General features: G+C 42.4%; 1 protein-coding gene across 1 annotated transcript; it reads left to right on the plus strand.

Annotated features, from left to right (window-relative positions):
- Positions 1 to 8,428: 8,428 nt before the first annotated feature.
- Positions 8,429 to 12,491, plus strand: alg14 (ALG14 UDP-N-acetylglucosaminyltransferase subunit). Its single transcript, XM_086102653.1, has 4 exons — positions 8,429 to 8,607; positions 9,298 to 9,449; positions 10,081 to 10,203; positions 12,183 to 12,491. Exons 1-4 carry the CDS (start codon positions 8,457 to 8,459, stop codon positions 12,411 to 12,413), a joined length of 657 nt encoding a protein of 218 aa, XP_085958779.1. The 5' UTR covers positions 8,429 to 8,456; the 3' UTR covers positions 12,414 to 12,491.
- Positions 12,492 to 13,205: the final 714 nt, after the last annotated feature.

Below are 13,205 nucleotides of genomic sequence, written 5' to 3' on the forward strand. Positions count from 1 at the left end.
TCTGTTTAATAATTGTTCAAACATTCTTATGTTGCTTGCGTCTGATTGGCTAAAGAGAAGCAAGGAAGTGTTTTCGTGACTGAAAGGGGGTGTGTTCGCGTTCATCTGTTCAGAGGTGCCGACGTTTTTTTTCTTTCTCCTTTTGAATAAACTGCATTAAAGGATTCCATCTCTCCATCTGTCGTTCGTACAGAAGAGCCATCCACTGAAAAACAACGAACCCCTCAACTTACATTTGTGGCAACTGTCATGATTCGGTTTGGGACCAACAGGTGGCACTGTAGGGCTCCCCCTGCAGCTGCGCACCTGTTGGTCGTTAGGTAATTAGTGCTTTAAAAGGACTCCCAGCCCAACCACTCAGGTTCGGGTCATTATTGCTTTTTGCTTCTGTCATGTTTGTTTGTTTGTCATGTTTCTGTTATTGATAGTTTTGAGCTTCAGTCATGGTTTTGGTTTACTACTTTGGACTTTGTTTGTTTAGGATTTGTAGTGATGGGTCCATGAGGCCTCATGAGGCGTGTCGACACAATGACACACTGTGTTGATACTGTACTGATACTGTGTCGCTGACCACTGCCACCTGCTGGACCTTCAAAATCCCTGCAGCCAACCCACTTGACAGACTGAACAAACTGATTTGATGATGACGTGTATACAATGCACTACCTCACTCTACCCACAATAGCCACAAGCGCCATTGTTTATGTTGTTGTTTATGCTGTTTATATTGTTTATATTGTCTATACTGTTCAGATTACATGTCTTTTTTATACAGTGTAGCTGCTATCCTTTCTTAGCTGTGTGTGTTTAATGCACAGCATGTTTGCATGCACTGAGGATTGAGTGGAAGAAATTTCATCTATTCAGGGGTGCTGGAGAGGAGGGTCCGTCAGGAAGTCGAGCCTCAGATTGAGGAGGAGCAGTGTGGTTTTCGTCCCGGCCGTGGAACAGTGGACCAGCTCTACACCCTTAGCAGGGTCCTCGAGGGTATGTGGGAATTCGCCCAACCAGTCTACATGTGTTTTGTGGACTTGGAGAAGGCGTTTGACCGTGTCCCTCGGGGAGGTCTGTGGGGGGTGCTTCGTGGGTATGGGGTACCGAACCCCCTGATACGGGCTATTCGGTCACTATACCACCGATGTCAGAGTTTGGTTCGTATTGCCGGCAGTAAGTCGGAATCGTTTCCAGTGAGGGTAGGACTCCGCCAAGGCTGCCCTTTGTCGCCGATTCTGTTCATAATCTTTATGGACAGAATTTCTAGGCGCAGCCGAAGCGTTGAGGGCGTCCGTTTTGGTGGCCTCAGTATTGCATCCCTGCTTTTTGCAGATGATGTGGTGCTGTTGGCTCCTTCAAACAGGGCTCTCCAACTCTCACTGGAGCGTTTCGCAGCCAAGTGTGAAGCGGTTGGGATGAAAATCAGCACCTCCAAATCTGAAACCATGGTCCTCAGTCGGAAAAGGGTGGAGTGCCCCCTCCGGGTCGGGGGAGAGATCTTGCCCCAAGTGGAGGAGTTTAAGTATCTTGGGGTCTTGTTCACGAGTGAGGGCAGGAGGGAGCGAGAGATCGACAGGCGGATCGGTGCAGCGTCTGCTGTGATGCGGACGTTGTATCGGTCTGTCGTGGTGAAGAAGGAGCTGAGCCAAAGGGCGAAGCTCTCAATTTACCGGTCGATCTACGTTCCAACCCACATTTTTGGTCACGAGCTATGGGTCGTGACCGAAAGAACGAGATCCCGGATACAAGCGGCCGAAATGAGTTTTCTCCGCAGGGTGTCCGGGCTCTCCCTTAGAGATAAGGTGAGAAGCTCGGTCATCCGGGAGGGGCTCAGAGTCGAGCCGCTTCTCCTCCACATCGAGAGGAGCCAGATGAGGTGGCTTGGGCATCTGATTCGGATGCCTCCTGAACGCCTCCCTGGTCCCACCGGGAGGAGACCCCGAGGAAGACCCAGGACACGCTGGAGTGACTATGTCACCCAGCTGGCCTGGGAACGCCTCGGGATCCCCCGGGGAGAGCTGGAAGAAGTAGCTAGGGAGAGGGAAGTCTGGGCTTCCCTGCTAAAGCTGTTGCCCCCGCGACCCGGCCCCGGATAAGCGGTAGAAGATGGATGGATGGATGGATGGAAATTTCATCTATGTTGCATGTCATACATAAAGCATATTTGACAATAAAGATGACATTGACCCTTGACAATATCATTCACATCCATGCATTCATATTGTATCATTCAATGTGTTTCAATAATGTGAAAATCATGTGAATGAGGATGCTTGTGGGCTTTGTCTTCACAAATTTTGATTTAGAAAAATAAGATGCTCCAGTGTTTTAAATTTCATTCTGTTGCGTTTAATGTATGCTATTTCCCCTGTTGTGGAGAACACACACACACAATGGAATAAGACATGTCAAAAATCCGAGAGGCACTTGGAGAGACAAGGAGATTTTAATAAATACCTTATTCTCCAAAAGGAGATCAAAATGGCTCTACACGGCGGACAATTTGTATTTGTCCGGAAGCTGCTCCGTAATATGTACGTACTGTAGCAACGTCACACGAGTGAAGCGCGTCTCAGCAGTCGATAGTCTGCTGCTCTCTGCTGTGAGCGCGTGAGCGCGAGCACGTACTCGCGGCGCTGACCCAACCCACGCCACATATTAAGCTTTGAACTACGACAACAGCTAAACTAGCCTAGCCGATATAATGATGGTCAGCAGACAAGGTTTACGTTTTATGTGACTTTTAATCAGTAGCGGTTCTGGATCAATTTCACTGGCCGGGCTGGGGCCAGGGGTTTTGATGGGGGGGCACATTCAACCCAGGGCTAAAAAGACAGATTTGAAATCTTATTTGACTTTTTATTTCTTCAGACTTTGAAATTGTAGTCATAACATTACAGTGATGAGAAAAAAACAGTATTAGGAGGGCTAAAATGTCTGCATCTGTTGACAATATTCAAAAATTGCAAATACACTGAAGCTAGATGTTTTACATGCATATAATTATCCAAATTTTAAAAGGCAATGTCTTATATATTGATCCTGTTAAATAAAAATTAAAATAAAAAGGGAGACTAAAAAAATTACACACACACACACACGCACACAGACACACACGCGCACACACACGCACACACACACACAAACACGCAAATAGCACTCGTGTCGTGGTAATTTCCTTCTCTGCGGACTGCTTCTCATTTTCCCGCTCATTTTTAAGTGGCGCAGCGCACTAAAGGGTCCGACTAGAATGTTAAATCATGCACTTTGGTTCCACCTTTCGCGTCGGCGACTCGGCACGACTGCGTAATCTACGTTCGGAGGGGGGGCCACAGGGGGGGCCAGAATCGGTGCTACAGGGGCACTGGCCCCCGTTGGCCACCCCCCCAGAACCGCCACTGCTTTTAATAGCAACGTGGCAGAGTCATCAAACATGCGGTGTGCTCACTCGCAGTCACTTTCTGGAACTCCCCCTTATAGGCGGGACCTCTCAATCAACTGGAGTATGACGTACAGTACAAACGTTCATAAAGCACTTCTCATATAATAATAGCCTATTATATGACAGCCGACATGACGCTCGAAGTCAGACGGACACATTTTTTCTGATAATCAGTGTGTTTTCCGTATTGCCCAAACATATATTTTTATTCGAGCGTGAGTGAGGTCTGGCTTGTTTCGACAGGTGGCATCGTGTCGCCAGACGCACTTCCTTATAAACACTGTGCGGCGGGCTTTTGCTGCGTCAACGCCCCCTGCACTGAGTCGACGCCCCCTGGACTAAGTGGCGCAGCTTGGACTGTGCCAAGCAGCCGATGCAGTCTAAACTGCACCGGGGCAGTTCACGTGTCAATTAGCAGCCTGGACTGTGTCAACGCAGCCGATGCAGTCTAAACTGCGCCGGTGCAGTTCACGTGTCAATCACGTGACGTAATGAAGCAGCACACGTGGTTTGCTCTGTGAGCCCGGCGCATGCGTCAACGCATCGGTTTCGCTGGACCCATCACTAGGATTTAGTTTTCTGTGTTTTATCAATACACTTCTTCAAACACACCCTGCTCCTCCCTCCTGCCTGTTTTTTGGGGTCCACCACCACCTTGCTACGTGACAGCAACGGTGTTGGTATGTTTTGTGTGGCTTTTTGACTCTTTTTATACAACGATTTTTTTCTTGCTAATTGTCGTCTTGCTAGCCACGTGGATTTTTGCGCTCTACTGAATGGCTGCTGCCAGTCAGTATTTTGGATGAGATTTTGAGGTTTCCTGCAGTTTTATTCTTGTTTTTTTCCCCTAACTTCTTTTTGGACATTGTTACCGTCATTATTCAACCTCTTTGAGGTCACCATGTCCGATATTGGGGCTTCCATTTGTCAACCCACTGAGATGGCTCATCCTGCTACTACTTCTGTGGCTGCTGCAAATGTTACTCCACCTGGACGCCTCAACGTTGATTCATCACCAGCTCTCGCTTCTCCACGGGATTCACACGCTTTTTCCTGACACATGGTTGAGAGGCACGGATGCCCGCTGATGTCCTGTTCCTCTCTAATGTCCAGTCGTCAGTCTCCACACACTCCAGCTGACAAGACAATACAAGTGACCCAAACGCTTCAATCTGCCTTCAGATCTGCTGCTGTGGACAGAAGGTCTACAGCTCTGCCTGCAGCATTGGCCTCAAGTCCCAGTTCCTTTACACGCCCAGGCCACCGCCATGTTAATTTCAAAGACTTCGTTCTGACATGTTCCTGATGCCTTTTTTCCCCCCGTATAATGTTGTTCATTTGTTATAACCTGAATTTTACAGTTCAGTGATCGAATTAGAAATGAGGACATTAGTGGGAGGGGGAAGAATGTAAGCTTATGTTAAATTATTAATTATTTTCATTTTATATTATTTTATGTTATAGTTATCTAAATTATATTCTGTTTAATAATTGTTGAAACATTCTTATGTTGCTTGCGTCTGATTGGCTAAAGAGAAGCAGGAAGTGTTTTCGTGACTGAAAGGGGGTATGTTGTCGTTCATCCGTTCGGAGGTGCCGACGTTTTTTTTTCTTTCTCCTTTTGAATAAACTGCATTAAACTGCATCTCTCCATCTGTCACTCGTAAAGAAGATCCATCCACTGAAAAATAACAAACCCATCAACTTATAATAATAATAAACATAATATGCCGATCGCAGCGGTCTTGGGGCAGCAGGCGGGGAACACCCTGAGCTGGTTGCCAGCCAATCGTAAGGAACAGGCACAGCTCTCGGCACAAGCTGATCACGCACAACAGCTTGGAGGGGGCACCAACAATTACAAGCTCTTAAAAATCATGTAATGTCCGAGTTTAGAGGCTTTATAAATCCCTCCAATGATAATCAGAATTTGGGAGCGCCGCCCGTTTATTGTCTGTTTCTTTTACAACACGCGACAACAGCAACCCCTCACTTCGTCGCCCTCTTCTTGCGTCACTACAAACTATGCATGACAAACGGAGACCAGAGTACAGTACATTACCCACTCTTGAGCCTACAATCATAATAATAGGAATTGTAATAGCAACAGTATATAATGTTTATAATGAAGGTGTGTAAAGTATGTTAATAAATATATCTAATGCAAAAATAACGGAGGTTTATGTATGCGAAAACGGATCAATCTCCTGTGCCGACCCCTCGTCGTTGTAGCTTTGGTGCCCCGCCCCCTGTCTCTCTTATGTTCCCTCGTTCCCGACCAAACTTTTGTACCTCAAGAAATGCTCGTGGCGATTGCGTTACACAAGCTCGCCAAAAACAACCCAAAACGATGTTGTGGAAACGCTGTGACCTGCACATTAATTACGGGATGAAAATTAAATGGAATACTATATTACGAGACAAAGTGGTTTATATGCAACCACTATGTCGACATTTTCAAGAGGTTCATAGGGCAAGAGCGACATCTATAGATAAATTGTAATTGGGAAAAAATTTCATATTCCCTTTCATATTCACTGTTGTCGCATTATGTCCAGAATATTTATTTAGTGCCTATAAGTCAATGTCTATAAAGGTAGAATACTGAAATTTTCATGGACCTGTGTTTTAAATACAGGCCTACATAATAACATATTTTGGAAAATGTGTGTGTCAGGTTGGTCCAATTTGACACTCAGGAATAAAACACAAGGAGGAGACAGGAGACTCAATTCTGGTACCAGGAGGGAATGAGGAGAAGCGTTCGGTATCAGTTCTCTGCACGTCACCCTAACGATCTCCCCCTTCACCTCCTCATTTATTGGGAAAGCTACTACATAGGTGTGTCCAACCTAAAGGGTGGGGGCTGTTGAACACACACTGAACTTGTTTGACTATGCGTGTGCATGTGAGTGTAAATTACGTACATGTGTGCAATTGTTACAAAAACATCACGTTGCAGCTGGTGTTGATGGCTCCATTCACTGTCCAACCTTGCTCACTGTTTGGTCTTAACACTTATCTCTTCCCAACCACGTCCTCGGAAAGGTGGTTGCGTCCCTAAACTTCCACACAGTGCACCAAGCATTCTTGATCATAAAAGTGAGTATATAATGGATAAAATGTGAGAACATAATAAAGAATGTATCTTTATCAAAAGCAGAAGCGTTCTTCATTGCAGGCATAGTCAATTAATGATTGCAAGCATAAGCGTTCTTCTTTGCAAGCATAATCAATCAATCAATCAATCAATCAATCTAATAAGCGAATGTATGATGACTAAAAACCAGTCTGTGGGTTTCAATTATCTTATTTGTTTTATAACTGCTTCTGTTATACTGCTAATTGCCAGAATGTTCCGATTATGTTACAATGTTTTATAGATTACGTTCATAAGATGCACATTTCTCTTGAAACATGAGAAGAGCCATCACGGCTCCTGATGTGGGAGAAATTATGGTCTTGTGTCATGAAATTATGTAAATTCAGTTACAACTTTGCTATCCTTGGATTGTGTTGTGCCTTCCCTCATTATGAAATTTAATGACTATAGTTGAAGCTATCGTCAAACATACGACGAAAAATTAATGGCCTAAATGACCATTAATTTGATCACACAACTCATTCCTGTGAAGATACATTCAAACTCAGAAAACGTGCTCAACTCGGCGTGAAAATGTATTTAAAGCAATAAAACTAAAATTGAGTGTCACACCTAAACCAAAGGACGTATGCACTTATTTCAACATGTATTTAATTCAGGTTGACCTCCTGAAGCCTGCATTTAAAGCAATAAAAAATGGTTATGGTTCCAAACAATATTACACTGTAGAATCTTTGGATAATTTTGTCTACCGGAAGTGCTGATGCTCATGTCTGTGTAAAAGGATCCCCCAATCACTTAACTGGCTCGACCTTATGCAATTTAATTGAAAGACCAAGTTATGGTGCTGAAAATCAGTACCAGGAAATAAAAAGGTAATCCCTGATGCTGTTGTAGAACCCCCCCCCCCCCCCAATTTGTGTGCCGGCATACCAATAGATCAGTTCCCACTCATTGACAGTGTGGATGTGGGTGTGAATGGTATTTTGTCTACGTGTGTTCTGTGACTGACAAGTGACCAACCAGTTCAGGGTGTAGACCAGCTTTTGCCCGAAATAATATGGGATAGATTCCAGCAACCCCCACAGCCTATACATAATAAGCGGTGTTCAAAATGGATCTATGAAAATAAAAAGGCCATTGTGGTCAAGGACATTAAGAATGAAAAAAACAAAAGACTGTAATTTTTCAGTTGATTTTATAAACTCTTGAATCTTGGTTATTTTTCACAAGTATTTTAAATATTGGTAAAATAATCAATATGAAATACAGTATTCAAATATAATAACGTGTAAAAAAATTCGATGTTAAAGATGTCACGTAGCGAGGTGGTGGTGGACCCCAAAAAGCAGGCAGGAGGGAGGAGCAGGGTGTATTTGAAGGATTGTATTTAAAACAAAGAAAACTAAATCCCAAACACACAAAGTCCAAAGTATCAAACAAAAACCATGACTAAAGCTAAAACATAACAATGAACTAAACATGACAGAAACCAAGAGCATACAGCAACACACATGACAGTAGCAAGACGCAACAATGACCCGACACCGAGTGTTCGGGCAGGAGTCCTTTTATACAACTAATTACCAAATGACCAACAGGTGTGCAGCTGCCGGGGGAGCCCTACAGTGCCACCTGTTGGTCCCTAAACCAAATCATGACAAAAGAACATTAAGAATATATAACAATTTCGGAACCAGATTTGTCTCTTATTATCAATATAGTATTTTTTTCAAGGTGATTTTGTTATTAATTTTGACTCTGTTGGTCTGCCATAACATCCATCCATCCATATTTTCTGTCATGCTTGAGCCCCCACATGAGTTGCTACACGCACCGCGACAGTAGGTGGCAGTATAGGCATTCAACGCTGATTTACTTATTTACCAATGACGGAAGTAGTGTTTTGGCGAGTTGATGCCTGTCATGATTGTACTATTGGGAGGCGTTTTTGTTTTACTCGCAATTATGGTATTTATGATACGTTTATATAAAGTTGTCCGGAATGGGAAACATTGTAAACCTAGTAACAATGGCCGGATTACGCTCCTTGTCGTTGCAGGATCAGGTAAAAAGTGATACGTCGTGAAACTGTTCTCTTGAGGTTCGATGTCACCAGTCGCCTGGTGGTCTGTTTTATGCTTGGAAATGTTCCACCTTATAATTGAGCAAGCTGTCCGTCTATTAACATTCGCCAAATTCGGGGTTGTTTTTCTCAATTCACCATACAAGGATAAACACATATCTTGTATCTGTGTTTTGTCCCGACAAAACACCGAGCAAATGTATGCATTCTGCATGGATGTATACGTTTTCAACACTGCTTACCCTTAATCGAGTCGCTGTAGTCGATCCCAGCTGACTTCAGGCAGAAGGCAGACGACACCCTGGTCGCCAGTCACTTGCAGGGCACACATAGAGAAGAACAGCCATTCACACCCACATCCACACCGTCACTCAGTTGGAACCGATCCCACAAATGTATTAATGCAGTTTTCATATTTGAGAAACAATTTGACGATCGAGAACTAATACGTGATAACTGCCAATTTGTGTTATAACAAACGCTCTTAAGAGCAATAATTTGGCATTAAAACAAAATTGACAAGCCATGTGTTGGAAGACTAATATTAATCAGATTTACACCTTTATGAGCCACTCGCTGGCTTGGAAGGAGGTTTATAAATCTATGTTGCTGTTGTCGTTATTTGTTGTATTTGTTACTCTATGTTAGTAAACCTGGGCAATGTGTTTTCAGGTGGTCACACGACAGAAATCCTGCGATTGATGAAGAGCCTCTCCAGTGCTTACTCACCGCGATTCTATGTGATTGCGGATACAGACAGGATGAGTGAAGAGAGAATCCGCACATTTGAAAAATCCAATCATCTTTTGGACTCTGATCCACAGGTATTCAACCTATTTTACTTGACCTGTCTTTACATTGTGGAACCAACCAAAATATTGCAAAAGACAAGCTTTCAACCCAAATTTATTTGTAGAGCACATTGTAGGGTTGACCAAAGTGCTATACACTTCATTTAAAAAATGAACTTTTCAGAAAATAAGTCACAAATGAATAACTAAAACGCCGAACTCACAACTCGTTATGAATGACTAGGCAACGCCAAGGAGAAGAAGTGGGTTTTAAAACATCAATTAAAAGATGTCAACATCGCTTATGTAGGGCTGTAGCTCTCAAATATTTTGGTATTCTGATTCAACAGAAAATTCTGTCCAAAAAAAACAATTTGGATAAAAGTAAAAAATATATAATTTTGCCTGGTTAACGCACAGTTATGAAGACAGAAGAAAGATAACTCATTTCACTTCATAATTAGCCCAAACTGGTTTTCACTCTAGAACTTTAACTGTTAATAATTTATGGCTTCGATATCCAAAAACATGTACAGTAGGTTAATTGATCACTCTAAATTGAGAGGTTGGATTTAGCCTCGGTTTTAATTATGTCAGGAACAGATGAAAATAAGATTTTGAGACCACATGACCTTGAAAATTAAATAAATGGCCTGTTTTCTAGTTTACCATTCATCGGATCGCACGCAGCCGAGAGGTACATCAGTCATGGGCTTCTTCGGTTTTCAGCACACTCAATGCCCAATTTTACTCGATACCCCTGATCTTCAGACTCAGACCAGATGTGGTGAGTAAAATCTAAATCTGTCAATTTTTTTTGTTTCACTCACAGTCACACCTACAGATAATTTAGAGTTCCCAATATTACTCTATTATTTATTTTGGGTTTTAATAAATTCACTTTCTTGACAGGTTGAGTAGTGTTTTGCTTGGATTTACGTGCTCATCACAGATTGAAGCCACATTTATGTGTGCACTTGGCACCAGGACACACTTGGCTGCAGTTCGCTGATAGACTTTGTGGTCATTTCATCGGCTCCGCGACTCCACATTTTGGACAGCTCGGTGAAGAGAGGCGCAGAGCTATTAGCTGATCACCACCTAGTTACGTTTTGGCTTGATTTGACCAGACAGACATAACACAAATGTAATGAGTTTGCTGTGACCGTCCGACCAATTCGTTTGTCAGTTTCAAATCTCACCTCTGACAGAGCTCCACTCACGTATCAGGGTAGGCGGGCCACATTGAGTCCCTGTGGACCGTGTTCCGCAACTCCATTGCTGAAGAAGGTGAAAATTTTACTCGTGGCCCATTCGAGACATTATTATTGATCTTCACGTGGTCAAACACTGCCACCTGGTGGTCGATCCATGGACTGTCTCTCTCATCTCCCTCGGTCCTAACTCTCAATCAAACTATGAAACAGCAGGAGAGAAAAGTCGAAGCGAATGCTAATCATTAAGCTAAAATTGTGTCACTTAAACACCAGAAAAGTGCTTCAGTGTCCAGTACGGTTCACAGAAGTGTGGCTATAATCGCGTTCAAGCGGCAACCAGGCATGAACAGCAAGTCAGCATTTCAATTGAGTGTCTATAGAGAGAAAACTAATAGCAAGGTGAACAGTGACGCTGTAAGCGAGCGCACACACCCCAAAACCAAAAATGAGTCAATTACATCAGCCTGGGAGAGGCGCTTACTGTAACAATGTCAAAAGTATATGATTTAATTTGTTAAATATTCCCAATATCAGCTTTGTATTTGTGTTAGTTTGTTCTAGTTTGAACCCAACCCTGCGTTTTGAGATACACACAAAGATAGAGCTCAAAATAATGTTGGATCTATAAAATAACATTACCTTTATCAAATTATAAAACAATTTTAAAAAGCTGACCGACATAAAACTGCAAAATTGGAATGAAAACAAGCATAGAGAAGAATAAGTTGGATTTGAACGTCTCGTAGAAACCGTTGTGTTGGACAATGATATTGATTTTATGCCATATTGCTTAGCCTTCAGTCTCAATTTGAAGACACAATATGAAAAACAATTTACATACAATCTAACATTTATGTACAATGGACATACAAAATTGATTACAATACAGTATCAGACACATTCATAGATAGACAAATAGATCAAAAGCAGTAGTTCGTGCTTAATTGAACCAAATTAAAAACTTGAAATAAGAACTGCCTTCCTCACACAGCCTTGTCAGTGTCTTTACATTGTTAGAGTAATAGCTCTTAATATACTCAATGTCTGGTACTGAAAAAGCGGCAATGTGAATCTTGTCCAGGCTCTTGCATTCAGTCTCCATCATACACTAAGGTTTGACTTACAATTTGGAGTGATAGTCATCAAACTTTGAGCCACAGTTGACATCAGAAACTCGCTAAAGTTGTTTGCTGTTATATTGACATGACTAATCAATTTTACTGGTTCTTTTTGTTTGTTTTTTTGGGGGGGTACACAATGATTTGTCATTCCCATGGCAGCATTTTGATCAAGACAGGCTTTTTGCAGGGTATCTATGATATTTTGTTATTTGTACAAATTGTTATAGCCATGTATGTACTTTTTGCACATTCCAGAAATGTACCAAAGTAATTGAGAAAAAAAACAGGAAATAATTTTAAACTATGAATAAAAAAAATCTGCAAATCCACGGGTACTGAATCACAAGTATGCTGTGCTCCACTCTATTCATGCCTTGGCACTGTGCTGATGTTGTTTTGCTTTCCTTTTATATATTTTGTTATTTTAGGTGCTGTGTAACGGCCCAGGGACCTGTGTTCCACTTTGCATAGCAGGACTCCTGCTTGGAATTCTGGGAATCAAAAAAGTCTTGATTGTTTTTATTGAGAGCATTTGTCGTGTGGAGTCACTGTCGCTCACAGGAAGAATCCTTTACCACTTTGCAGACTATTTTTTTGTGCAGTGGGTCAGTCTGAGGAACAACTATCCAAAGTCTATTTTCCTTGGGAGACTTGTGTAACCATTTATTTTTGTAACAGGAAAAAGTAATGTACAGAAAGTCAAATGTATTTGAATAAATGTTACTTGTGCATTTTTATCGACCTCTTTTATTATTTCATTGGACCATAGCCTATTACATTTTATGAGAAAACTCAAGTGTTGTAGGTCAAACCTTCCCAAAAGATTAGAAGTTGGTGGAGCACTGCCAACATTCATTCGTTCATTCATTTGCTTAATATACAGATTCAGCTGTTCCACAGACCCGGGATCCATTTTACGCTTCACAGTGCGCTGCACATTTTCAATAGGAGACAGGTGTGGACTGCAGGCAGGTCAGTCTTGTACCCAACACACTGTTATAATAAAGCCACGCTGTTATAACACCCACGGCATGTTGTTTGGCATCATCTTGCCAAAATAAGCAGGGGCAGCCATGAAAGAGATGTTACCTGGATGGCAGCATAAGGTATGTTTCTCCAAAACCCGTATGTACGTTTCAGCATTCATGGCGCCTTCACAGGCATGTCTTACCCACATCATTGACCTGAACACAGTACCCATATCATCACAGATGCCCACAATTTCCAAAAACAATTCAACATGTGGACTCGTCAGACCACAAAGCACTTTTCCACTTTGCATTCAGCCCATCTTAGATGAGCTCTGGCCCAGAGAAGCCGGGGGCGTTTCTGGCTTTTGCTTTGCATCGTAGAGTTTTAAGTTGCACTAAACAGATGGAGAGACGAACTTTATTTACTGTTACATTAAATATCTTTTACACGTGTTGCCAACTGTTACTGTACAGTAATCT

This window comes from Hippocampus guttulatus, chromosome 21, assembly GCF_054856545.1.
Source record: "Hippocampus guttulatus isolate MCC_2025c chromosome 21, RoL_Hgut_1.0, whole genome shotgun sequence".
NCBI classification, from domain to species: Eukaryota; Metazoa; Chordata; class Actinopteri; order Syngnathiformes; family Syngnathidae; genus Hippocampus; species Hippocampus guttulatus.

What these genes read in the sequence shown, in the direction of transcription:
- alg14 (XM_086102653.1), top strand. Translation starts at nt 8,457, where the DNA reads ATGCCTGTCATGATTGTACTATTGGGAGGCGTTTTTGTTTTACTCGCA. An exon ending in TTTTGGACTCTGATCCACAG is followed by an intron (nt 9,450 to 10,080) that starts GTATTCAACCTA and finishes CCTGTTTTCTAG; the next exon opens with TTTACCATTCATCGGATCGC. An exon ending in TCAGACTCAGACCAGATGTG is followed by an intron (nt 10,204 to 12,182) that starts GTGAGTAAAATC and finishes TTGTTATTTTAG; the next exon opens with GTGCTGTGTAACGGCCCAGG.